The 25,909-nt window shown below is 42.1% G+C and overlaps 1 protein-coding gene across 2 annotated transcripts; it reads left to right on the forward strand.

Annotated features, from left to right (window-relative positions):
• Positions 1-484: 484 nt before the first annotated feature.
• On the forward strand, positions 485-24,596 carry LEMD1 (LEM domain containing 1). Of its 2 annotated transcripts, XM_058538160.1 has the most exons (5): positions 485-569; positions 1,174-1,296; positions 3,945-4,015; positions 22,501-22,577; positions 23,490-24,596. In XM_058538160.1, the coding sequence occupies exons 1-5, from the start codon at positions 488-490 to the stop codon at positions 23,686-23,688; spliced, it is 552 nt and encodes a 183-aa protein (XP_058394143.1). In that variant the 5' UTR covers positions 485-487; the 3' UTR covers positions 23,689-24,596. The 2 variants fall into 2 exon arrangements, with proteins under 2 accessions (XP_058394143.1, XP_058394144.1); XM_058538161.1 differs by lacking the exon at positions 1,174-1,296.
• The last annotated feature ends 1,313 nt before the right edge of the window (positions 24,597-25,909 follow it).

A 25,909-nucleotide genomic window follows, 5' to 3' on the forward strand; every position in this document is an offset into this window, starting at 1 on the left:
CAATAACTGAGTGCTCCGTATTCTCTGTACTCTCATCAAAAGGAGGGCAGAGATAAATAACTTTTATTTAACTCACTAAAAAATCTCTCTCTGCTCTTTCATATTTAATTAACTTCTTATCTTCTCAGAGCTTGAGTCTTGCTCAGAGTTCCTAAGCAGTAATGGAAATATTTGTTCATTTTGTGCAGAAGATTTTTCTCATATTAGTTGCTTAGAAAATTGAATCCCAAGGACACTGGGGAAAGTGACACCCATCCGAATCTTTGCATCAAGGCAACTAAATTCGGAGATTTATCGCAGAAAACAGCAGAAAATGCTGATTTTTACTTTATTGCCTGTGTACCTCCAAAACTGGGGAGTTGGGGTTGTGAACACTTTTGTGGACTGGTGAAGTTTTAGTTCTTATTCTTAAGGCTGTCTTAATGAATTTAATGTTTTACTGTTTCAAAGATTCCACTGTCGGAAAAGAGACCAAACATCTGTCACCATGGTGGATGTGAAATGTCTGAGTGACTATGAATTACAGAATGAACTTGATAAGCTTGGATTTTCACCTGGTCCAATACTACGTATGTACACATCTAATATTGGAGACTAGTCATTTATTACTTATAAACTACCTCCAGAGATTTAAAGTTATTTACAGTGGAAGGAACATATGCAATACAAACCATTAAAATAAAAATAGGAAAATAAGAAAAACAGAAAACCATACAGAGGGAAGAGACGATGTAAAACCCAGATCCTACTTACAGATTAGTAAGTAGGGTGCCAGAGAGAAAGAATTGGTTTTTTTCAATAGTGAAAAACTAGTTACTCTTGATTATGTCACCCTGGGTTTTTTTGTTTGTTTGTTTGTTTCTAGTGTGTGCACTCTGTTAACTATTTATGTATTTATGGTGCATATTCCCCCTCGATAGGATGTACAACTTTGTCAGCCTTGTTCTCAGGTGTATCCAGTGCCTGACTCCTTGGCAATCTATAGAGGCCTCACCTAAGTGTTTGTGGAAGGAAAGGAGTTAAGTAGTGGTGGGTTCCCCTCGTTGTAAAAGCCGTAATTAACCAATAATGTAAGGCACAAGAATAAGGATCTGAGCTGTGAAATACCTTGAACCCAGTGAGATCACACACACAAACAGAACAACTTCATCTATTCTCCACATTCTTCCTCAGCTTCTACCAGGAAAGTGTATGAGAAAAAGCTAGTGCAATTGTTGGTCTCAGCTCCCTGTGCATCACCTGCAATGAATGGACACAGAGAGCTGGACAGAGCTCAGGACCGTGATGACAGTGAAGGTACCCTCATGAGCTGTACTGCTAGATAGCGACTTTGCACTTATTAATACCTTGTCCAGCGTGATTTATGCAGCTTTAAATGGTATGCAGGTGACCTGTGAAATATGCAGATGGCCTGTTTGCACACAGAGCCTGGAAAATAGGCCCCTGGCTGCAAAAGGCATCTGTAACTCCATGTCTGTATTCACGCCAGTGACTCAATTGGGTGGAAAGTGGGGGGAAGGACTAGTCAATTTGCAAGTCATCTTACTAACCAAAGCCCAATCTGTGTTTGATTTCTAACACCAGAAGTTCCTGCAGGTAATTTCCGGGTCTCCTTTGAGGTCTCAACCTCTGCTTTGCCTCAATCAATAAATTTGACAGTTATTTTCTTTGGATTAAATGATTTCACATCCATTAAGAACGATGAACCAGATTGTACCTCCCTGAACTCCTCCTTAGCCTGCAGCCCTCCTGACTTAATGGGAGCTGACCACAGGTGGTCTCTTCCACATCCCAGGGAGGGTGGGGAGTGGTGGTCTCTGGGATTCATGGGCTTCCCTTACAATGGCCCCTGCCCCGCGTGCACCATTCTCCTGCAGGGGCGTCTAGCTTGGGCTCTGAGGGGGTGGGCTTGAAGATTCCCACAATACATTTCAAAGCTCTTTCATTCAACAAATATTTATTAGGAGTCCTCTATGAGCCACAGTAAAATAATGGAACTATCATTTATTGAAGGCCACCAATGCATTTCTGGCCTAAGGTGCATGATCTCGTTTAACCCTCATAACACTTAGCTGACGTTCAGAGAGAAAAGTGACTGGCCCAGCATCATCTAGCTAAGAAGCGGCCTGGAAAATAAGCATCCATTAGAAGTTGCCATGGAGAGCAGGGCCCACCTGTCCTCGTTGCACGACATGTCCAGTTCTTAGAACAGTACCAGGCACAGAGCAGGAATACATACGTGGTTGTTGAATGAAAGTGACAGAACTGAGATTTGAACCCAGGTCTGGCTCTCATAACTGTGCTCTTTCTGACCACATACCCTACACTTTTCTCACAGTTTTTACTATGAGGATAAACACATTACATTTTTGACCATGTTTGATCTACAAAAAATGGTAATTTCATGTAGTTCAAATTCATAGTTCAACAAACAATATAAGTGCCTGAGGCCCTCTGAAAGATTCCCTGCCGTGCCTGATACTGGAGGTGGTACAGGTGCTGAGAGCTTTCCCCAAGAGTCTGGTATGGCTAGCCTCATTCGGAGAGGGCAGCAGGGTTTGGGGATGGACCTCACTGGCCCCTGAGCAGGACAGTTAGCATGGGGGTGCCTCAGGGTAAGTGGCTACCCCAGACCCTTTCTGGGTGTGGGATGTGTCAGAGTCCTGTCCCAGACCTGGGCTGCCTCTGTTTCCTGCCCTGGAAAGGAGCTGAAGCGACTAGACTAGCCCTCTGATCAAATGCGGTGCCAGGCTTGAAGATTCCGGAGAGGAGGGCTTGTGCGCTCACTGCTCATGACCACCAGGACTGCAGGTCAGAGCTGCAAAGCCCAGCTGCTGTGGTCTCAGGCCAAGCCATCCTGGTTACCAGCTCGCAGCCTCCACAGAGATACATTTGTGCTAGGGCTGGGAGAAAAGAGTCCTTGGGTGTGTAAACTTTGCCCTTGCTTTTGACTGACCACCTGATGCTACCGACTATGGGCGGTCAGGTCAGAGGGGCTGGTAAAAGTCCGACCCTGGTAATGCAGTTCTGTGATGTCGGTGGCTGATGGTTGCCTGCTTCTCCAGGTCAGGTCTGAATCAGACATTTGAATTTGCTCGTGGAAGGAGCCTCAGAGACCCTGGTGCCATTAGAATGGAGGGGTTGACATGGAACATGGGCTCCTGTGGAGATTCAGCCTTGGGCATTTCACAGAAATGCCTCTTCCTGGGGTGGGGTTGTGTTGGGGAGTGGAGGGACCAGTTCCAGACCTGAGCTGAGTGTTATGTCATCCAAACAGTGAGTGGATTCGATTTTTCTCATTTTTACTCTTTGTTTTGGCAATAGGTGGACATAGCTTTAATGACCTAACCTTTTTTCAAACTTCCCACTATTTTGACTTGGAGAGCTCATTTAAAACCGTCTCTGCTAAAAGCTCTGCCCAATGTGCAACAGCACACAATTGCACCAAATTCGTCAAAACGCTTCTTCACAGGCTGAAGGCCAGGGTTGAGCAACAGCCACCTTTGGCAGTGACCCTGATGTTAAAGCCTTTTAGCACAGGTCTGGCCTTCCCTCCCCTGGGTGCTTCTTTGGATACAGAAGGAGAAAATCCTCCTGGCCTAGCTTGACGTTCAGGGATGCACAAGGCTTACAGCGGTTCGAAGGGGCAATGACTAGACTGAAGACAGCCACCCAGATGTACAACCAGCTTGGGCTCTGCGATGTATTTCTACCGGAGGCATAGAAATGTGACAGCCTCATATTCCCAGGGGATGGCCGGAGTGTGTTCCACAAAGGCCACTGCAGAAATGCTCTTTTCCCTCAGAAGGGCAAAGTGAATATTCTTCCCCTCACAAAAACCTCCTGCCCTATGACTGAGAGAATTCACCCATGATTGGTGTTTCTTCCCTTTTCTAGCTCGCAGGTTCTCATGGCCAATTTTCCTTTTGTTTCCCATGATCCAGAGCTTAGTGCAACTATCATTTTGAAAGGAAATATCATACTCTCATCAGAAAAAGACAAGGGACCCGAAAAAGTATGTACAATTCCAATGCATGAATACTTTTACACATATATTAAGTATAGAAAATAGCACTGTTTGTATGTATTAAGAAAGGAAAGAGCAAGTAACTACATCCTGTTGCAGTGGTAAAGCACTAATTTAAAGATGCTCCTTTTAATGCAGGTCTCTGTTTCGTGAAGCTATTTCCACGTTCTAGCACAGGACGCAGAGTCACATGGGCTCCCTGCCCCGCCCTGAGGTAGCAGCCACCCTGCTTTCCTCTCCAGCTGCCATCCCTCTGTCCTTTCGGCATCTGTAGCATGCGTTCACGTGGGGCGTCGAGCACGGTTCTAGACCCGCAGAGAGCACAAAGTGAATGTGGGCCCCTGTTCCCTTCTGGTTCCCATGCACTCACCCCCACACTGAAGCACACGGCCAAGTGTGTGAGAGTAACAGGTTTGGGGGTGAGGCCTAGCTCGTCTAGAGGCCTGCCCTTCCACCCGCTAGTTGTGTGACTAGGGAAATCACTTAGCAGATCAAGACCTCCTAGTGCAATCTAATAGTAGTGCCTACCTCGTAGGGCGGGTGTGAAGTGAAGGGCAGGCAAAGCTCTTGGCATAAAAGGTGGCACATGATTAGTTCACATAACGAACCCCGAGACGCCAACTCGAGCAACTTTCTGTCGTCTCACCTCTGTCCTCTTTATTTAGAGACACCTGCCTCCTTAGATTTCAGCAACCCTGTGCTCCCTCGGTTCTTGGTTCTGCTCCTCTAACTGTTTCCACCTGACTCTTTGTCTTTTGGGCCCTAAAGGTTGCTTGTGCCTGAGATCCTGTCTTCAGCCCTCTTCTCTTCCTGCTGTGCATCATTCACTTGCCACCTCTGTGTCGTGACTCCACACAGAAACCTCCACACAGGCCCTCTCTCCTGAGGCGCAGGCCCACATTACCAGCTGCCTCCTGGAGAGCTCTTTCCTTCCCTCCTTCCTACATTCATCCAGCAAATGTTATTTAGAATCATGAACACTTCGTAGGTTACACATACAGGTCTTTATACTTCTCCCTGTGGTTACCCCCAGCACCTCACACTCAAGATATCCAGGACCAAGCTCAATGTCACTCATCCCATTGGTGGCCTCTGTTTATCTTAGTGGTTCCACCACCTTCCCACTGTCCAGGCTCAAACTCTGAGTTATCTTGGAACGCCCACTCCCCACAGCTCATTACATATGAACAGTTACCAAGTCCTATGGATTTGAATTTTGATTTTTAAAAATCTATCACTCTTTTCTCTTCCCACTGCTGCTATCCTAGCTTACACCCCATTATTATTATTACTTTTTACTTTTAATTTGAACAATTGCAATACCTTCCTAACTGGTCTCTGCCTCCAACCTTGCCCAATTCCAGTTCAGATCTATAAGCAGAGATTTAATTATGTCGTTCATTTGCCTGGAAACTTTCAAAACAGGATACAAACTTACTCTATGCCATGAAGAGGCTCCAACATCTCCTGTAACTTTATGTCCCTCATCATCCAACCCAACCCATACTTGTTCCTCCACCTCTCACACTTTCTTCTCGCATGCCTTTGCCTCAGCTGTTCTCCATGCCTAGAATTCTTTTCATTCCCACCCCATTTTTCTTCTAGTTAAAATCCTGTGATCATTTAAGGAATGTCTCAAAGGCCACTCCTGTGCATCTCTTTAAAATTGCCTTGTGTCCCCTTTGGTAGCTGTCACAAGGTCTGGCACATGGTAGGGCCCCAGCTTCACCTCATCAAGTCTACCAAATGGCTCTAGTCACAAACAGGTTAGTTTGCAAATATGGTCTCATATTTAAACCACTTGCTGAGTTTAAATAAATGAAAAGAAAACCCCAAGTAAACATCCGTGCAGTGTGCTGTAACTTTAGCTTGCCATTTAAACATAATTCAAATTTGATGAAGTAATTCTGATATCTTATCAAATTTTCTGAAAGGATTTTGTAAATCTTCCAAATGGCTCATCAAAGGAATCCTTTCTATTCAGTAAACCTCGTTTCTGTAGAAAATCTTTTTGTATAGTTCCTGCAAAGACATTTACAGGAGAAAAAGCAATCTGAGTATTGAAAATGCATCAGGTGGGATCAGTGCCCTTCAGTCTTTACTTTACGTAAACCTGAAATAAAACCACATAAATATTTTGAATTGGCAATAGAATTAAGAGAAAGGTAGTGATGGCGTAAAATGTTTTGATCTGAATGATTTATATAAGCTATTTTGATTCTCAGAAGGGCCTCAAGACATCTGTTCAACTTTAAATCTGAAAGCAGATGTAAATAAGCATTTAAATTTCCATGTAAAAGGTGATAGAAAGTGTATTTATTGAGTCACTTGTCTGACACCATAGACTCTAATTCTGTAAGAGCAGTGCTCTGTACCTGACGGTCCTCTAAGTACCTGGAAAGGTTGTAATGCATGTCTTTGAAACAGCAATGAACACATATTTTCCTCTCATTTTAGTAGGGTTCTGGTGGAATACAAACCACTTTGCGATTTGGATTATGTCAATTTATGGACACTTTTTAATAATGTATGTGAGTGTTTTATCAAATCATAGCTGTAGCCCATTTGATTTGGTGATTAAGACCACTCATAAAGCCAGATCAATATTTTTTTTAATTAGGGAATTTTTTACTAGGTAGACTCTAGACACAGCTTATGCATCCACTGATGGAGTAGGGAGTTAAGCCAATGTGTGTAACTCAGGCTCTAAATCCTCTTCTACCAAAGAGGGAAAAATGGGATTTGGGGACAGTAGGGAGGCAAAATATTCCACAATGTCAGGCTGCATGAAGTGAGGTTTGAGTAGGGTAACCATATAATTTATCACTCTGGTATGGAACCTCTTAATCTCAAGTTCCTGTGCCCGATGCACAATAACCCAGTCGCTGAGACACCAGTGCTTGCAGATGGAGAAAGTTTTATTCAAATTGGCCAAAATGAGAAGGTAGGAGGATAGGTTCTCTCAAATCTGCCTTAAGAAAAGAAGAAAGCAGGGGGTTTTATAGAGCTAAGGGGCTTGGGAGGAAGCATTTTGGAGAAACAAAGGGGAAGTCTGTGTTTCTTTCACTCTGGATAAGCACTTGGGCAATCAGACCTCTGGCCCTCAATGGCAGGTGGGGGCTGGTTATCTGGTGATCGTAACTTCCTTGAAGGCATTCTTTTTCTTCTGCAAAACAAGCTCATAAATCCTTGTGACTCTTGAGTCACCCCTGGGGTTAAACAAGAAAACAGCAAATTAACAAGATTAACTTCTTTTCATCTGTGTCTGTGTTGCAAACAAGGTCGAAGGGTAATCATATTCTTATTGAATGTTTATAGTAACCCTCAGGTACCCGGCTTCAACTTCAGACAGGATGTTTTTGAGAATGAAAGAGACCACTAAGCAGAGGGATGCTGGAATAGCAGGAGTGAAATAGGACTGTCCTGGCAAAGCAAAGCATGTGGTCACCCTGGGTCTGGGAGTGGTCCAAAGGCTGAAGTGTTTGCACATGCACACCCGTCTGCAGAGGGCACTGCATCCAACACCTGGAGGGCAGCTGGCCCTGGGAAGGGTGTGCTCCTGAGCGCTCCTGGCCCCATCTGGGTGTTTCCTTATTCTCTTCCAGACACAACATGCTCTTTCCTGTCAGAATCTCAGTTCGTTCTGTTCTCCCAGCCTGGAATGCTCTCTTCTCATCTTGCCACCTAGCCTACACATTCTACTAGGAGTTTCTCAAAATGTGTCCTGTGGGTCTGGGCCTAGGAATCTGCCTTTTCAGTCAGCCCCTACTCCCACCCTCTGCTCAAGAGCTTTTGCTCCAAGTTGTAAAATTTTGATGGCAAAACTTATGTCTTTAATTCAACACCAGGCATATGGGGAGAGGGGAGAGAGGGTTAGTCAGTGTCCGTTGGCTGAAATGAACGGAACCTTTGTCCCATATTGATGTTGATGATCTCTCTTTCTCTGACTTCCTATTCTGTACCATCTCTTTTGTCTCTTAGACACATCTTAATGAATTCTCTTGAGAGACAGTGCTTAGGTCATAGTGAATTGATGGCCATCCAGGGAATGGTTGCAACAGAGCTTCTGCCTCTGGGTCTCAGCCTGTGAGTTAACAGCTATTTATCGAATACAAGGCGTTGTGCTAGACCTTCTTCAGCAAGAAAAATAGGTGTAGAAGGAGGCACAGTTCCTGTCCTGAAGAAACTTAAAAATGAGCTCTGGGAACAAAGAATATGTGAATCAAAAATATGGACTCTAGAGGCAGACTACCTGGGTCCACATCCTAGCTCTGCCACTAACGAGGACAAGACACTGACTCTCTCTGTCTCGGTTTCTTCATCTATAAATAAGGATAATAATAGTCTAGTGTTGTGAGGATTAAGTTAAAATATGTAAAACAGAGTAGCAAGCAGCGACGGCACGTAATAAGAGCTGTATAAGTACAAATAAGAACTACTATCGTTAATATTATTATTATATAAAAAGCATGATATTTGATTATCTGAAATACAAAGCAATATACTTAGTGTAAAGTAATATAATGGAAACTGAATCTTTTGTATTGAACCCCTAAGTGCTATGGAATGTGATTTATCAGAGTGCCTACAGAAGTATTTATATAATTAACTGTACAGATATAATTAAAGATTGTTCTCTGTAAGCTCTGTGTGTTGAATGAGGCAGACCAGGTTTTAAAAAAAAGTCATATGCCCCCTCCTGGCACATAGGACTTTTTCTTCTCAATCTTGTGCTTAAATCCTTCCCCTGCCTCTTTAAACATTAAAAAACTAAGCTATTTTGAAATAATTTCATATTTAGGGAAAGTTGCAAGAATAGTACAAAGAATTCCCATGTCCCTTTTACCCAGATTATCCGATTGTTACCTTTTACCATATTTGCTCTGTGTGTGCGCGCCCTCCCGCTGTGTCTTTCTGACCCACCTGAAAGTGGACTGTGGACACGAAGCCCTCAGTTCTCCAGCATGTATTGTCCTCACTCCCAAAAGACACCTTCCTACACAACCGCCAAAGCACATGCCAAATAAGGAAATACACACCGATTCAGTGCTGCCATCCAGTATTCAGACCCCGTTCAAATTTCACCACTGTCCCAGCAACGCCTGTCTGCTTTCTGGTCCCTGCCTCATCCAGGAACACACGCCGCCTTCAGTTGCCAGGTCTCTTCAGTCTCCCTCACGCTGACAACAGTGCCTCAGTCTTCCTCTATCATTCATGCCCTGACCATTGTAAAGAGTACAGGTCTTTCATTCTGTAGGGTGATTTTGCTGTCTGCTTTTTCCTTGTGACTATTCGTCAAGGCCATGTGTTCTGGGCAGGAACTCCTCAGAAATGAAGCTGTGCTTTTCTCAGTGCATCACACCAGGGAACAATGTCATCTTATTCCCCCACTGGCAGTGTTAAGCTTTATCACCTGGAAAATTTGGTGTCTATCAGGTCTCCCCATGAAGCCATCATTTTTCCCTTTGTACCTGAACAGTATGTTGTGGGGAAATATTCTGAAATGACACCAACAGAGTGTTCCTCATCAAACCTCCTCCATTAGCCTAGCACCCGTGGATGACACCCAAATCAACTTCCATTATGATGATGGCCCATGGAGAATGTTTCTATCATTCCGTCTACAATTATTAGTTGGTATTCTGCTGTAACAAAGACCTTCCCTTCTCCCCTATTTGTTTGTTTGTTGGTTGGTTGGTTTGTTGGTTTGTTCATTCATTCATTCATTCATTCATTCATTCATATTAGTGTAGACTCATGGATTCTTTTTAATTCAAGGGGTTGTATCATTGATATTATTTATTTTAATGCTCAAATCGTCCCAGATTTGGCCGGTGGGATGGATACTGTGTCCTTTCAACACGCCGTCATCATTCCTTGAGCATTTCCTTAATTTCTGGCACAATGAGATGTTCCAGTCTCGTCTTGTCTTCTCCTGCCCCTGGAGCCCTGGCTCCTTGTACTGCGGGATGGTGTTTAGGAACCAAGATCCAGGCCTTCAGTGAGCTCGTTGCTACTGGGGAGTCCTTGCTTCTAGGCCCTCTCAGTGGACAGATAGAAAATAAATGTATGTAAATGTGTACACATGCACATATACATCTATAACTATTTTTTGTCTCTGTATAAATTTAAAAGCTGTTGGTTCATATTGATGTCCAATTACAATCCAAGGTTTCAGTGTTCTCGCTAACCATTCTCCTTTCTGTATTTGTAAATCACTTCTCTGACAGTGAGAAACCCGGCTTTCATTATCCTCCATATATTTACATTTTTTCTCAATTTTCTAATTTTCTCAGTGTAACCAATGTCCCAGTCATAATAGCCACATCCTTCTCTGCATAACCCCCATCACCAGCTTCCTGGCCACTGTACTTGCCAACACCTCCATGTGGCCCTCCCCTAACTGTCTCTCTTCCCTGGACACCGGCTGCACTAAAGCCTCCGTGCTGTCCCCTCCCCTGCTGCACTACTGCTACCGTGCTCCAACCACCAGGCACCCTGTCACCCCCCTCCATATACACAGCTCCCACTCCATCTCTTTGGCCTCCGGGCATGCAGACACTCTGTTCTGCTTCCAGTGCAGGGCCCACTGACATCCCAGGGAAGGAAAAGGAAGGAAAGGAAAGCTTCATGTCTCTTTTTCGCTTCTAATTCTAAGATCTGCTTCAATGTCTTTGTGCCAGAACTTTAATAGGATTTTTACTTTCTACGTCCCAATTGCTATTGTTGCTGATAAGATTCCTTGTAGGCCTATAATTAACATGTGCAGGGCCTTTCCCAAAGGCTGCAGTCAGAGGGCCCAGTGTACCAGGGGGAATATATATTAAGGACTACCATTAAGTGTGTGCTTTGAGTTGCATGTAAAGGTTTTAGGAGATCTGATGTTCAACATCTCTATAATAGTTTCTTAATTAATTGAAAAAACATCCTTATTCTCAATAGTAGTTGTATATTCCAGTTGGGTCAAAGTGAAGAGTAAATTACATATTCTATAACTACTTAATAAGCCCTTTCTTCTTACCTTTGACATGTGCTAATGGGAACTAAATGCCATCTTTACAAGGAATGTAATTTAACATTCTTTCTGTAAAAACACTGACCTCCTGGTGGATAAGCTTAAATATGCTTAATAATCACTGTGTCTTTATCTTGTTGATTACATGTTGATTCTTTCTGTGTAGTAGCACCCAGTTTTTGAAATGCAAGAGCAGTAGGAAGAGATAGTGAAACCACACTCTGGTTACAATGATTCTAAGATGATAATAAAGGTAAAGATTTATTTTCATAAAACTGAATTATGAGCAGTAGCGTTCTCTTTCTGTAGGAAAAATACGAGTTTGTTTAGAAAACTCAGCTTCCCTTTTCCTTTCATCTAGCGTATAACCATACTGACTTTAGCTAATTTATAATTTGCATTATGAGTATAGATTAATGTGTCCATTTTAGGGAGAGGAGTTTCCTGTTGTACCTCCCATATGAGTGCCCTTGAGTTATTTTAATCTCTTGGGACTTGCAGGGTTTCGTGAGCACCAGGCACTACTTACTCATCACAATTCTTGGATCCAGACATGATTTATTACAATTATTGATCCTGGACTTTCCTATCTGAAAGGCTTCTTGGAGGAGGCTATTTGGTTCATCTTACAGATGAGGAAACAGGCAGAGAGAGGATATGACTTGCCCAAGACCACACAGAGAGTTAGAAGAAAAATTGGAAATGGAATTCCAGTCTCCTAATTTCGTTCTATTGCCTTTTCCATTATATCAGCTGCCAAAAGGGGAGGAAAAGCAACCAGGCACCTGCGTAGTGAAATAGCTCCCCCCAGTGTCTCTTTTCGTGGTATCGCAGAAGGACCCCGGACATCTGTTCAACCATGGAAGCAAAGGCTTTCTTTCTGATGATTGCTTTGCAATGAGAGCCTGTAGGAGGCACTTTTCGGTGACACTTCCATTCACATGTTAAAGCCATGGTACAGAAATCAGCACAGTTAAAATGGGCTGACACATATATTTATGGGTACCTGGAATTTGTCCAAGTGGACAGAAAAAAATTCAAACCTGAAAACCTTTTTTGACATTTTTTATAACATGTCTTATGCATCCAAAAAGGTATAAAAAATTATACAATGAGCAGTTAGATTCCCAACCCAGAGATTTAAAAAATAAATCACTGCTAATTCAGTTGAAGACCCCAACGTATCCCTCCTTGATCCCTTTCCTTCCTTTCCCCCAAGATAACCACTATCCTGAATTTTCTATATTTCACTCTTTGCCTTTTCTTTATAGTATCTGTGAACTTTAGTTTCTCATGATTTTGGATTTTATTTAAATGATATCATAATGTAAGTATTATTCTGTAACTTCCCTTTATCAGTCAGCATTATGTTGTGGGCTTCACCCAATATTTGTAGCTCTAGTTCATTCATGTTCCCTGCTATATAGAGTTATTGTAAAACTATATTTATCCATTCCTTATGTATTGGACATTTGGATTGTTTCCAAGTTTTTCTAATACAAACAATGCTGCTACAAACTTTGTGGCACATGACCCATTGTGTACAGTACAGGAATGTTTTTCTGATTGAATGAATATACCTAGGATATTTGGAAATGCTGAATGGAAGGATATATCCCTCTTCAACTTAAGAGCTCATGCTAAATTGCTCCACAAAGTGGCCACATCATTTTACATTCCTACCAGCAGTATATTAAGAGCTCCATTGTTCTAAATCTTCTTCAGAATGTAGTATTGCCAGATTTAATTTTTGTCAATGTAGTATGTGTAGGATGGCATTTTATTATAATTGTAATTTGTATTTCTCTTATTACTAATAATATTGAGCATCTTCTCACATGTTTGTTGGTCATTTGTGTTTTCTCAGCTGTGAAATGCCTGTTCATGTCTTTTGCCCATTTTTCTATTAGGTTGTCTTATTCTTGTTAATTTATAGGAGCTCTTTATATATTTTGGATACTAATCCTTTGTCAGCCATCAGTGTAGATCGTATCTTCTAGTAGTTTGGGCTTGCCTTTTTTTTTAAGACAATTTTTTTGCAGCAGTTTTAGGTTCACAGCAAAATTGAGAGGAAATTACAGAGATTTCCCATATAACCCTGCCCCAACATTTGCGTAGCCTCTCCCATTATTAATAGCCTCCATCAATGGGCTTATCTTTTCCTTCTTTTCTTGTTGTCCTTTTTTTCCTAATGTAATTAAAAAATAATTTCAAACTTACAGAAAGTTTCCAACAAAGAATTCCTGTACGGCTTTCACCCAGATTTACTAATTTTTAACATTTTACCACATTCATTTTAAAATTTTATCTGTTATTTTTTCTTGAACTAAATTGTAGACATTATGATCTTTTCCTTTCTTCCCAAAACTGCAATATGTATTTCCTTAGACTAAAAACATAAGGATATTCACACTACAATGACAAGAATTAGAAATTTTTTTACTGAAGTTAAATTCATATAACATAAAATTTACTATTTTAAAGACCACAATTCAATGGCATTTAGGACATTCATAATGCTGTGAAACCACCACCTCTATCTAGTTTCAAAAGATTTTCATCACCCCAAAATAAAATTCAGTACCCAGTAAGCAGTTACTCAACAACCCCCTCCTGGCAACTACCAATTTGCTTTCCGTTTCAGTGGATTTACTTCTGGATATTTCACATAAATGGAATCACTCAGTGTGTGATGTTTTGTGACTGGCTTCTTTCACTTAGGTTTTCAAGGTTCATCCATGTTGTAGCATGTATCTATATCAGTACATCATTTCTTTTTATGACTGAATAATATTCCATTGTATGGATATACCATAATGTGTTTATTTATTCATCTGTTGATGGACATTTGGATTGTTTCCACTGCTTGGATGTTGGGAATAGTGCTGCTATGAACATTCATGTACAAGTATGTGAGTACCTGTTTTCAGTTCTTTTGGATATATACTTAGGAGTGGGATTGCTGGGTCATATGGTAATTCTATGTTTAACTTTTTAGTAATGCCTAAACTGTTTTCCAGTGGCTGCAGCATTTTACATTCCCACTACCAATGTATGAAGGTTCCATTTTCTCCATGTCCTTGCCAACACTTGTTGTTCCACATCAAATTATTTTTAATAGCAATCCTGGTGGATGTGAAGTGATATCTCATTGTGATTTTTACTTACGTTTCCCTAATGAGCCAGCCCTGGTGGTCTAGTGGTTAGAGTCAGTGCTGTCAATGCCGTGGCCCAGATCCATTGCCCAGTCATGGAACTACACCACCTCTCTGTCGGTTGTCATACTGTGATGGCTGAGTGTTGCTGTGATGCTGAAAGCTATGCCACAGGTATTTCAAATACCAGCAGGCTCGCCCATGGTGGACAGGTTTCAGCGGAGCTTCCAAACTAAGGCAGACTATGAAGAAAGACCTGGCCAGCCACTTCCAAAAAAATTGGCCATGAAAACCCAATGAATAGCAGCAGAGCATTGTCTGATACAGCTTCAGAAGGTGAGAGGATGGTGCAAAAAGACCAGGCTGGGTTCAACTTTGCTGTGCGCAGGGTCACTAGGAGTTGGAATGGACTCAACAGCACTAACAACAACAAATGACTAATGATATTGAGCATCTTTTCACGTGCTTATTGGCCTTTTGTATGTCTTCTTTGGAGAAATGTCTATTCAAGCCCTTTGCCCATTTTTTAACCAGGTTGTTTGTCTTTTTGTTGTTGAGTTGTAAGAGTTCTTTATATATTCTGAATACTAGACTGTTATCAGATATATGATTTGCAAATATTTTTTCCCATTCTGTGGGTTGCATTTTCACTTTCTTTTTTTTTTTTTTTTTTTTTTTGTGAGCAAGATTAGCCCTGAGCTAACATCCGTTGCCAGTCCTCCTCTTTTTGCCCATCTTCCTCTGCCATGCCCATCTTCCTCTACTTTATATGGGACACCGCCACACTACGGCTTGACACGCGGTGTGTCAGTCCGCGCCCAGGATCTGAACCTACGAACCCCGGGCCACCGCAGCTGAGCAGTGAACTTAATTAACCACTGCGCCACTGGGCCAGCCCCTGCATCTTCACTTTCTTGATGATGTCTTTTGATGCACAAAAGTTTTCAGAAGTTTGATTGTGATGTATCTTGGCGTGGATTTCTTTAGGTTTATCCTGTTTGGAATTCACTCAGCTTCTTGAATCTGTCAATTTATGTCTTTTGCCAAATTTGGGACATTTTCAACCATTATTTCTTCAAATACTTTTTTCAGCCTGACCTCATTCTCCTCTTCTTCAGGGCACTCTGATGACACAAATGTTAGATCTTCTGTTATAATCCCATAAGGCCCTGAGACTCTGTTCATTTTGTTTTTGTTTATTTATTTTAGTCACTTTCTCTCTGCTGTTCAGTTTGGGTGGTTTATACACTTTTATCTTCCGCTACATCGATTCCTCTGTCTTCTCCATTCTGCTGTCAAGCCCATCTAATGAGTCTTTTATTTCAGTTGTTGAAAATGTGTTCATATTGTTCCTTGAAACATTTGATGATGCTGCTTTAAAGTCCTCGTCAGATACCTGCAGCATCTGTGCTGTCTCAGTATTGGCCTCTGTTACTGCCTTTTCTCACTCACGCTATGAGACTCCAGATCTCATCTGGGTTTTCTGTTTGAGCAGACCTCCTCAGACTCCACGCTGCCGGGGGCATAGGGGCACCAGCTCTTTGCTGTCAAGTGGCGGTGGAAGTCCAGGTCCGCCAGTGGGCCTCCATTGACACCTTAGTGTGTATGTGGGTGCCTGGTTATTGCTGGGCTGCTGGGGGAGCTCCCACGTAGCCCCCACTGACACCACCCCAGTGGGCAGGGGGGTGGTGTCCAACACATGGGGGTGGAAGTCCAGGCTTCCCATGTACCTTGGCTGGTGAGCGTGGGCATGGGCTGTTTGGCTGGAGCAGGGCAGTTACTGTCAAAAAGTCTTCTGTCTTGCTAAGCTGCCCCTTTCCACTTTCCTTATCCTTTGGCTCTTCCGGGGGCTTTTTTTGTCAACACTCATTGGTGTTTCCCGTTGCCAGTTTTTCCAGCATTCAACACTGAATGTGGAAAAATATGTGGGATATGCGAGGGAAAAAGAAAACTCACCACGTGTTGTTCCTCAAGTCCTGAGATCCCTAGCCCATCTGTTTCTCTCTACTTAAGAAAATTACATTTGCTTTATCTATAATGTCCAGGGTTTTGGCTTTACTCAGCAGAAGAAGCTGGGAGAAGTGCAACTATCCCATCTTGTTCCCAATACCATTTTTGAACAGTCTGTCTTTCTCTTCTGATCTGCCATGTTAGTTCTTGTCATGTATCAAGTTTCCATACATACGTGGCTGTTTTAAAATGTACCCAGGATTTGTTTTAATCAGGTATGGTAAGGTGACAGGCATGGAGACAGTTGCCTTTGAAAGAAGAATTTATTACCTCCAGTTCCCAAGAGGAACAGGCACAGCAGGCCATGCAGGTCCGTGCGGGGAGTACCAGGGTCAGGCAGGAGACAGGAGTGAGGGGAGAGCAGGGGCATACACCTTTGTTGTGGTTTTTGTACGAAGGGATAGATCAGGCAAGGTGAGCATTTTAGGATTGGCTAGTTTGAATAATTTATGGTCCAGTGTCTGGCCTTGGGCTGATTTAGGACAGGAGAAATATTGGCTTGGTATGTGAGAGTTAGATAAAGGAGGTAGTTGGGGTATGGGTTTGAATAGGTTGGTTTGTATAAGAAAGGCTTGCTTACAGGCAAGTTTTTACTCTCTCTAGGAATTAGCTAGCCCTGGGAGAGGCAGTCTCTCCAGGATTAGCAAGGCCCCAAGATGTCAAAGCATCATAAAACACAGAAAATAAAAACCATGATTAATACAATGGAGTATCTATTCTGACCATTTGTCTGGCCTGTGTTGATAGCAGAATGCCTTAATTACCACAGCAATCCCCCCTCCACCGTGTTGTTTTAAATGGTGTCTTTAGTTTTTACTTGTCCCTTTGTTCTTCCATATAAATTTTAGAATAAGTTTATCAAGTTGCATGAAATATTCAGATTGGAATTTTGATTGGAATTTTATAGACTTTATAAATTAATTTGTAAAGAACTGAATCTTGACTCTGTTGAGTCTTGCTGTTCATGAACATGTTACATCTTTACATGTACTGAAATTTTCTTTAATGTCCTCCAGTAAGATTTTATAATTTTCTCAACCTTTTGTTAGCTTTATTACTAGGTAAGCTTTTAATTTTTGTTGCTTTGGAGAATAGTATCTTTTGAACGTCATGTTTTAAGTTGCTTGTTGCTGGTGTACAGAAATGCAGTTGACTTTTGTTTACTCATCTTGTAACAATGAACTCTTTGCAATTATAATAATTTTTCTGTATATTCTTTTTAGTCCAGTTTCTATACCTTTAATTTCTTTTTGTTTTACTGTGCTGGCTCAGACTTCATTACAATAGTAAGTAAGAGTGATAATAGTAGGGATGCTTTCCTTGGTTCTGATTTTAAAGGAAAAGCATTTAACGTTTAACCTTTGAGCGTGATTTTTGGTGTAGTTGTTGGTTGGAAGATATCTTTTATCACATTAAGGAAATTCCCATTCTATTTCTGCTTTGCTGTAAGATTTTTTTTTTTAAATCAGAAATGGAGATGATCATAAGGTTTTTAACCTTTCTTTTGTTAATGTGGTACAGATTATTTTTAAAGGCTTTTCATTAACTCAAAATCATTACTTAGGTTAAAAGAACACAATCTTTTAAATTAGAGCTTTATTAAATCAAGATTGGGGTAAAACAATGAAGAGTCTAAAATCATTGTAAGATCTTTCATGAACTTAATCATTTTGGTCAATAAGGGGATTTGAGGCTAACTCAATTTTAAAGAGCTCTAAATCAAAAGGTTTTTTCCTGCCTGTAAGCAGGTCACAACTGCCAGTTTGCCAAGTCATTTGTAAAAATGTCTGGTTCTACATATAGGCCTTTCAAACAAATTGCGTTAATGAAGTAGAGGGATTGGAAAATGTAGCACATTTCAGTTAGGAGAGAATTTCATCCCCACCCCCCAGGAGCAGGACTGCCTCCTGACTCCCTGAGGCCCAACAGCTAGAAGCCTGGGAGAATACAAGAAAGGAGGCCTGGGGACTCCACACCCAGCACCCCCTCTTTGATCGCCTGTAATTGTAGGTGTCAGCCTGCAACATTTCTGGCTAGGTTTGGTCTACACTGTAAAATACACAGCTTGTGGAAATGCAAACGAACTTGTCTTTCTTTATGGACAAATATGAATGGCTTTAGTCAAGGTAGATCATTTTGCAAAAATCAAATACATTTTTTTATGAGTGATGATTTAATGAGAATACAAAATGATTATTCTTTCTGGCTCTGGATATTAGCCCAGTGTTTTGTAGTTAACTATAGTACAGTATGACATAATATCTCTTATACAATCCACTTTCAGATTTAACACCATATACGTATATAGGCCAGAATTAGCACAAAATAGTCTACCTGGAAAAATCTTATTAAAATGCCAATTCATCTGAAATATTTAGGAAGAGATCTGATGGCTCCAAGTGTTACTGCCACAGGAACTTAATTAATGATTTGATAATTTATTAATTAATGAAAACAGTTTTTAGGAATATGTTTTGATATATTTTTAATGATGAGTTTCCCCAACAGAAATATTACAAAACAAAAAACATAGGCATTGGAGCCAGAATATCTGGGTTTAAATTATAGCCTTTTACTAATTGTGTAACCTGGGGCAAATAATTTAGATCTGTAAGCCTCTAATTCCTTATCTATAAAATGGTGACTACAGTGATTACCTCCTCGTTGTTAGGAAGATTAAATGAATTGAGGCATGTTGAATGCTCGAGACAATGGATTTCAGAGCACGGTATTCTAATTCCCTCCGGTAAAGCAGCACTCGCCTTCTGCAGTGCAGCATGTGATTGTGAGCAGGGGCTCTGCGGCTCCACCGCCCCGGTTGACTCCTGGCTCCACCACCTCACCAGCTGTGTGTCCGTGGGCATGCTACTTCAACCCTCCATGCCTCAGTTTTCTCATCTGTAAAATGAACATAATAAAAGCACCTTCCTCATAGCGTGGCATTTAGGATTAAATGAGTTTATGTGAAATGCTTAGAGCTGTGCCTGGCACACAGGAAATACCATGTGTGTTAGCTGCTTTGTAAGGAGACGCTCGTGGTTTATTGTGTCGGCATATCTCAGGATTATTACATTTATAACTGCAGCTGTGAGCGGTAATGTGTGGATGGGTATAATTTTCTGACTTGAAGGCCAGGGGTGTAGTGAAGAAGCAGAGGAGGTGGTGATTCTGCCCCCTGCCCCCGCTCTCAGCTGTGAATGCTTTGCGAAAACAGCCGTCTTTGTTGATTCTGGCTCTGGGGACAGGGAGAAGGGAGCAAAGACATTACATTTCCCCATGGCACCATTTCCTCTCACTAAGCCTTTGCTTTAATGAACACCAATATTTTTTAGTTCTGTTGTAAATGGTGTTTATAGTGAAAACCACATCATAACAGCACTAAAGGAATTTTTTAAAGATGAAAAATAAATCAGCTAAAAACATGCCACCTGACGCAAAAACTGATTTTATTTTTCCGATTTTCCTCTGGTTTTTGTTTGTGTGCATATCCAGTGTGTGTTTACGCAGTGGCCATCACTGTGACATATGATTTTATACTCTGTTTACTGTGTGTAACGTTAATTGATAGCCCTTTTTTCCATTACATAGTCTTTATAATTATTATGTTTATTGATGGCTGACCAGTCAAGTTGATAGGCCATCATTACTCCTTTGGTGAAAATCATAATGTCCACCTTTTACCTACTGTGGGAGAACTCCACATATGAATGATAGGAAGGGGAATAAATTATAAAAGAAAAGGAAACCAAAGACCTCAACCTCCTGTGGCAGGAGGGAAGGGGAGGGAGGGAAGATTTGATTGCCTAAGAGCTGTGAAATCCTATAATTTGATTTTGCAACAGACTTCTACCCCAAATGCTTTATTTAACATATCTGTTTTTAAATTTAAAAGAATTAAAAAGAAGTTGCCTGTGATGAGTACATAGAGGTTCATTATCCCGTGGTCTGCTTTTGTATATGTTTAAAACTTTCTGTAATTAAAAAGTTTTAAAAACAGAATGTGCTTTTAAAAGATTTTTCCAGCACCCTTGGAAATAGTTTGAAGGGTCTCCTAGTGAGCTGGCCACCACTAGCCCACGTGGCACCTCGGTGAGCATTTTTCAAGTCCCTCTTCCTCAAGATCCTTTGCTTCCCTCTTCAGGGAATCCCTGCGGTGGTCTGTGCGTCCACGACGCCCGGCCTGGGAGCCGTGCTCCCTTGGGGGTAGTGCTTGGGTGCCACGCAGCTCCCCACCGTCTGTGGAGTTCCTGCTTGGGTATCCCTGAACTGCTGTTGAGGACCCCTTCTTTGAGAAGGTGGGGCAAGGAGTAGAGGGGAAAGAATGGAGGCTGCAGCCGTTTCATCATCGGTGGCCTGTGCTGGGAAGGGGGTGACTGGCAGTAAATGATGGTACAGCAGGCCATGCCCTCCCCCCGCACCTTGGGCTGAGACCATGGGACCTGTTGACACAACACACCCTGTGAGTGATAGTCCAGACTCTCTAGAGTTGTGGGCTCTCTTGGGGTGTTGTGACAACACACTTGCTAAGACCAGGGCTCTCCTTTCTCCTGATACCTCTGTGACCCCCTCTCCTGGCCCACCATCCACCACACCCTAGTCCAGTTTATGTTGGGATTGCTGCCAGACCGTCTCCTTTTGACTGGCCCTCTGGTTCCTGCTCTGCTGTGTGTCGGTCGTCCTTCCTGTCTGAGGCAGCCCCACCTTCCGCTCGTGTATTTGGGGCTTCTCCAGTTCCTGACTCCCTGGTCCTCGGCCTACTGATCCATGAGGCGTCTGGCAGTGTGGCAGGTGTCAGAGGCTCCCCTCACGTTCAGGGGTCCTGGGTCCCTGCAGGAGGGGGCAGACATCGAGTTACCAATGACCCTAAATGGTAGACATTGTGGCTTGATTAAAGAGCAAGAGAAGGCAGCTCCATGAGATCCAACAGATGGTCTGATGAGGGAGAAGGAAGTCAGCGCAGAATACTTACACAACAACCGTGCTCAGTGGTGAGTGGTTTAGGACAGGACGGTGAGGTGGTCCCTTCAGAAATCCTCCCAGCTGGCCTGGGGCCTGGCACTCAGCAGCACACTACAAATGTTTGTTAAATGACTAAATAAAAGTTCAGATCAATGAAGTAAAGTACAGAATGTGTATATTAGGGCTGAAGAAATATAGAGTAGATGAGTGATCTGAGTGGATAAGAATAATAAAGAGGATTTCTTGCAGGAGGGAAATTATTTTTAGAAACTGAAGGGTAGAGAGGAGTCTAGTGTAATGGTTCTAGCACAAAGCTCCACTGATAATACTGTGTGACCTTAGGCAAGCTACTTAACCTTTCTGTGCCTCTGACTTATCCTCTCCCAAATGGAGCGATGATAGTGCCTGCCAGATGAGGGCAGGTGGTCTAGGAGGCCTCAGTGAGTTAATGGGCACCTGGGCCTGGAACTCAATAAATGGTGGTTAGAAACATCACCTGACACCACATCTTCATGTTCCTCGGGGTCCCCAACCTGGACGCTACAGACACTTGAAGGTGAAAAGGCCTGAATCTTAAATATGAATGGACAATTGAGAAAACCAGATGCGTGAGGAAAAACAGCAACACGAAACTAATAATCATTATCGATATCATAAACCTTTTACTAACATTGATTGAATGCTTACTATGTGCCAGGAGATGCTTTAATCACTTTGGATGTACTAAGTCACTCAATCTTTACATCTCTGTTCCACAGGAGGAAACAAAGGCACAGAGCGCTGTGCCTTTTCACTTTATTGAAAAGTAACAACATGAAAGGAATTTTTGGAAAAAGAAAACACGATTGTCCCTACTTCTATCCCTCTTACAGAACAACATTTTCTTATTTTCCTAAATTATTTTCTAGTCCTTGTTTATAGCTTTGTTTTTTAAAATAACTTTAGTCTTTGTATTAAAATGATGCATGCTCATAACAAAAGCTCCAAGCAGTAAAAAAGTACAATTAAGAGCAAACTAGCCAGTTGACATTTACGAACAGAATGCTGCTGGCGTCATGTGAGCCTCGTCACTCGCGTGTCTGCTATTCACCTGTGATCACTGAAGTGAAATACTACACCACGGGATACTACACCACGGGACTCGGAGGGTTTTGCTAATTATCTGATAGAGGCAAACTTAAGGTCTGTGTTACGAAGACCTAAACTACCTGCTATACCAAAAACTTCTATCAGTCTTCAGATTATATAACTTTTTCTAGAAAAAAGAATAAGATCCTTTGTATAAGACATTAGAAATAATAAATTCTTCTTGATATTTCCTTTTCGTTCATTAGAAACCTAAGGCTTCCACCGCTAAACCCAAAGTCCCGGACGTCTACTGCCTGGACTATGAGCATTCTGAGGGAATAAGGTAATCTTTTCTTAGCATGTGGGAAGATATTATTGTCTTATGTAACTCCTGGAAAAAAATCGTCATTCAGATTTTTGTGAAGGGTTTGAGTCTGGAAAGAATCTGTTGAGAAAGAAGAAAGATTTGTAATACCTCATAATTTCAAAGCTGAAGGGGCTCGCACACTCTCTAGTGCACGGCTTACATTTGGAGAAAAGGAAACGGGCCAGAGAGGTTGAGGTGGTGCCAAGGTCACCATGAACTGAGACCAGAACCCAGTTTCTTGATTTGTAGTCATTTGGAGACATCTGCTCCTTTTTGTGTCTTGGAAAATGGGGAAAGAGAGGGAAAGAAAAAGAGCAGGTAGTTGAAATAAAAGCTCAAGAGAGGCCAGGTGGTTGGTCAGAAAGTAAAGTAAAGTAACGTCTGAGTAAAGTTTGGCAGATTTCCAGGATTAGACTAGTGGAGACATAAGACTCTCTAAAATATTTCAGAAAGCATCCTATCGCCCTTTTCAACACGAAATAAGCAGATTTCAAAAGCACTTCCCATCTCCACCCTGTCAGGCAGTGTTCATACCTGGGAAGAGAGAAAGGAGAGGGACCGTGCACCAATGCCCCCCATCCGCTCACACGGATCCCCAGTGGGCACCAGGGGATCTGTAAGTCCCTGAGTCAGGTCTGTGCCAGCATTGAAGGATGTCACAAAGGTGGGTGATAAAGATAAATAAAAGCTTTGTGGGATTTTAGAGATCTCACATCCCCATGGCACCTTGTTAATATCACCTGCCGAAATTAGCACAGGTTTTAAATGACAGAGGGCTCTCCCTAAAGCCCCACCATGGTTGTTCCCATGGGCCCCAAGGCCCACACACTTTAAGGGGGTGCTCCAATAGTAGCTGTGCACAACTAAGAGCCGCTAATGTTTTCACAGGTGTGCCGCGAGAGCATCCAACACCACAGGCCGAGAATGGAGTATCACCAAAGAGAAGGCCTACTGCACGGGGAACAGGAGTGCCGGGAGCAGGGACCTCGAAAGTTTTCCAGCGGCCTTGAAGCTCGCTGTGTTTGGCATCTTCATCATCGTGGTGTTTGTCTACATAACCGTGGAAAGGAAGCCGCTCTTTGGTTGAGTGCTTTAGGAGTAGAGCAATGAGCACGAGCCTGAGCATTGCTCCAAGCCCTTCTTGGAGCAAAAGCTTCAGGAAAGGACAGGACTGCTCTGAAGGGGGAGGCCCAGCCCTGCACCTAGCAGCCTTCCCTTGCACTGTGCTGCTCCCGGCTCAGCCAGGTGGAAGGAAGGAGGGGAGAACTAGGGACTTGTGTCAAAGAACTTGATGGTAGGGAATTCCCGGAGTCATGTCGGCCATCATTAAAGGTGCTTCCACGTTTGAGGAGACTTCTAAAAAGGAAACTGTGCCTGGGGTTTTTCTTTTTAACTATGGTAATAAGCCATAGATCACATTCTATTCACCCCTCAAATTATATAGTCAACTATGGGAAAGGCCACAACAGGTAATTAACAAAAAAGGAATATGTCTGGTTTGGCAAACACAAAGAAATAAATATCCAACATCATCAGTAAGAAAGGAAAACAATTTAGAACAAGATACCATTTTTGCCATTGAAAGTTAGCAAGATTTGAAAACATTAAGTCCTGATGAGAGAGTGTAATGACCGTGGCCACTGGGACCAGGCAGAACTGGGTAGGCACCTGGCTCCTCTGTTGGTTGGCTCTGTGACCTTGGGTGAGTTGGTTGTCTTCTCCGAGCTTCAGTTTCAACTTCTGAAAATAGGGACAGAATAGACCTCTTCGGGTGATGAAGAATTTGAAGAAATAATGCATGTGAAGTACTTAGTGTGGTCCACACCTGACTGGTAGTAAGCCCTCCATAAACATAAGCAATGTTATACTTTGGCACAACATTTCCACTTCCGAGAGGAGCTAATTCTAGACAGAGAGAAGTCTTCAGTACCAAGAAGTTGACTGGAGCAATTTTTATGGTAGCCAAAAATGTAGAACCAACCCAAATATCCAATGATAGGGAAATAGTTTAATAAATTAAAGTATGGCCTCTTGATAGACGATTATGCAATAATTAAAAATATCAATGAGTTTATCATAACAAAACACTTTTTAAAAAATGTTTTATAACAGCTTTATTGAGATATAATTTACATGCAATACAATTCACTTAAAGTGTACAATTCAGTGATTTTTAGTATATTCACAGTGTTGTACATCCATCACTGCAATCAATTTTAGAATATTTTCATCACCCTTTTTAAATAAAAAATGCCTTTTTTATTTTAATTTTTTTAATTTTTATTTTACTTTTTATTTTATTGAGGTCCTATTGGTTTATAACATTATGTAAAATTATATTTTGGCTTCTGTGTAGACTGCATTGTGTTCACCACCAAAAGTCTAGTTTCCATCTGTCACCCTGCACATGTGCCCCTTTGCCCCTTTTGCCCTTCCCCCACCCGTTCCCCTCTGGTAACCACAAATCTGTTCTCTGTATCTATGTGTTTGTTTGTCTTCCACATATGAGTGAAATCATACGGTAATTGTCTTTTTCCATCTGACTTATTTTGCTTAGCATAATACCTTCAAGGTCCACCCACGTTGTTGCAAATGGGACAATTTCATCTTTTTTATGGCTGAGTAGTATTCCATTTTGTGTGTGTGTGTGTGTGTGTGTGTGTGTGTGTGTGTGTACCACATCTTTATTCATTCATCTGTTGATGGGCACTTAGGTTACTTCCAAGTTTGGGCTATTGTGAATAATGCTGCAATGAACATAAGGGGGCATATATCTTTTCGAGTTAGTGTTTTCATGTGCTTTGGATAAATATCCACAAGTGGACTAGCTGGATCATTAGGTATTTCTATTTTTGATTTTTTGAGAAATCTCCATACTGTTTTCCACAGTGGCTGCACCAGTTTGCATTCCCACCAGCAGTGTATGAGGGTTACCTTTTCTCCACATCCTCTCCAACACCGATTGTTTCTTGTTTTTTTAATAATTGCAATTCTGATGGGTGTGAGGTGGTATCTCATTGTAGGGTTTTTGTGTGTGTGTGTGAGGAAGATCAGCCCTGAGCTAACATCTGCCAATCCTCCTCTTTTTGCTGAGGAAGACTGACCCTGAGCTAACATCCCTGCCCATCTTCCTCCACTTTCTGCGGGACGCCACTACAGCATGGTCTGACAAGTGGTGCGTTGGTGCACACCAGGGATCTGAACCCGGGCCGCCAGCAGCAGAGCTTGCGCATTTAACCGCTACACCGCGGGGCAGGCCCTGATTGTAGGTTTGATACGCATTTCCCTAATAATTAGTGATGTTGAAC

Source organism: Diceros bicornis, chromosome 4, assembly GCF_020826845.1.
Source record: "Diceros bicornis minor isolate mBicDic1 chromosome 4, mDicBic1.mat.cur, whole genome shotgun sequence".
Classification (NCBI taxonomy): domain Eukaryota; kingdom Metazoa; phylum Chordata; class Mammalia; order Perissodactyla; family Rhinocerotidae; genus Diceros; species Diceros bicornis.

Coding starts and splice junctions, on each gene's coding strand:
- LEMD1 (XM_058538160.1), top strand. CDS start 488: ATGGTGGATGTGAAATGTCTGAGTGACTATGAATTACAGAATGAACTT. Junction 1,297..3,944: donor GGACCGTGATGACAGTGAAG/GTACCCTCATGA, acceptor CCCATGATCCAG/AGCTTAGTGCAACTATCATT. Junction 4,016..22,500: donor AAGACAAGGGACCCGAAAAA/GTATGTACAATT, acceptor TTCGTTCATTAG/AAACCTAAGGCTTCCACCGC.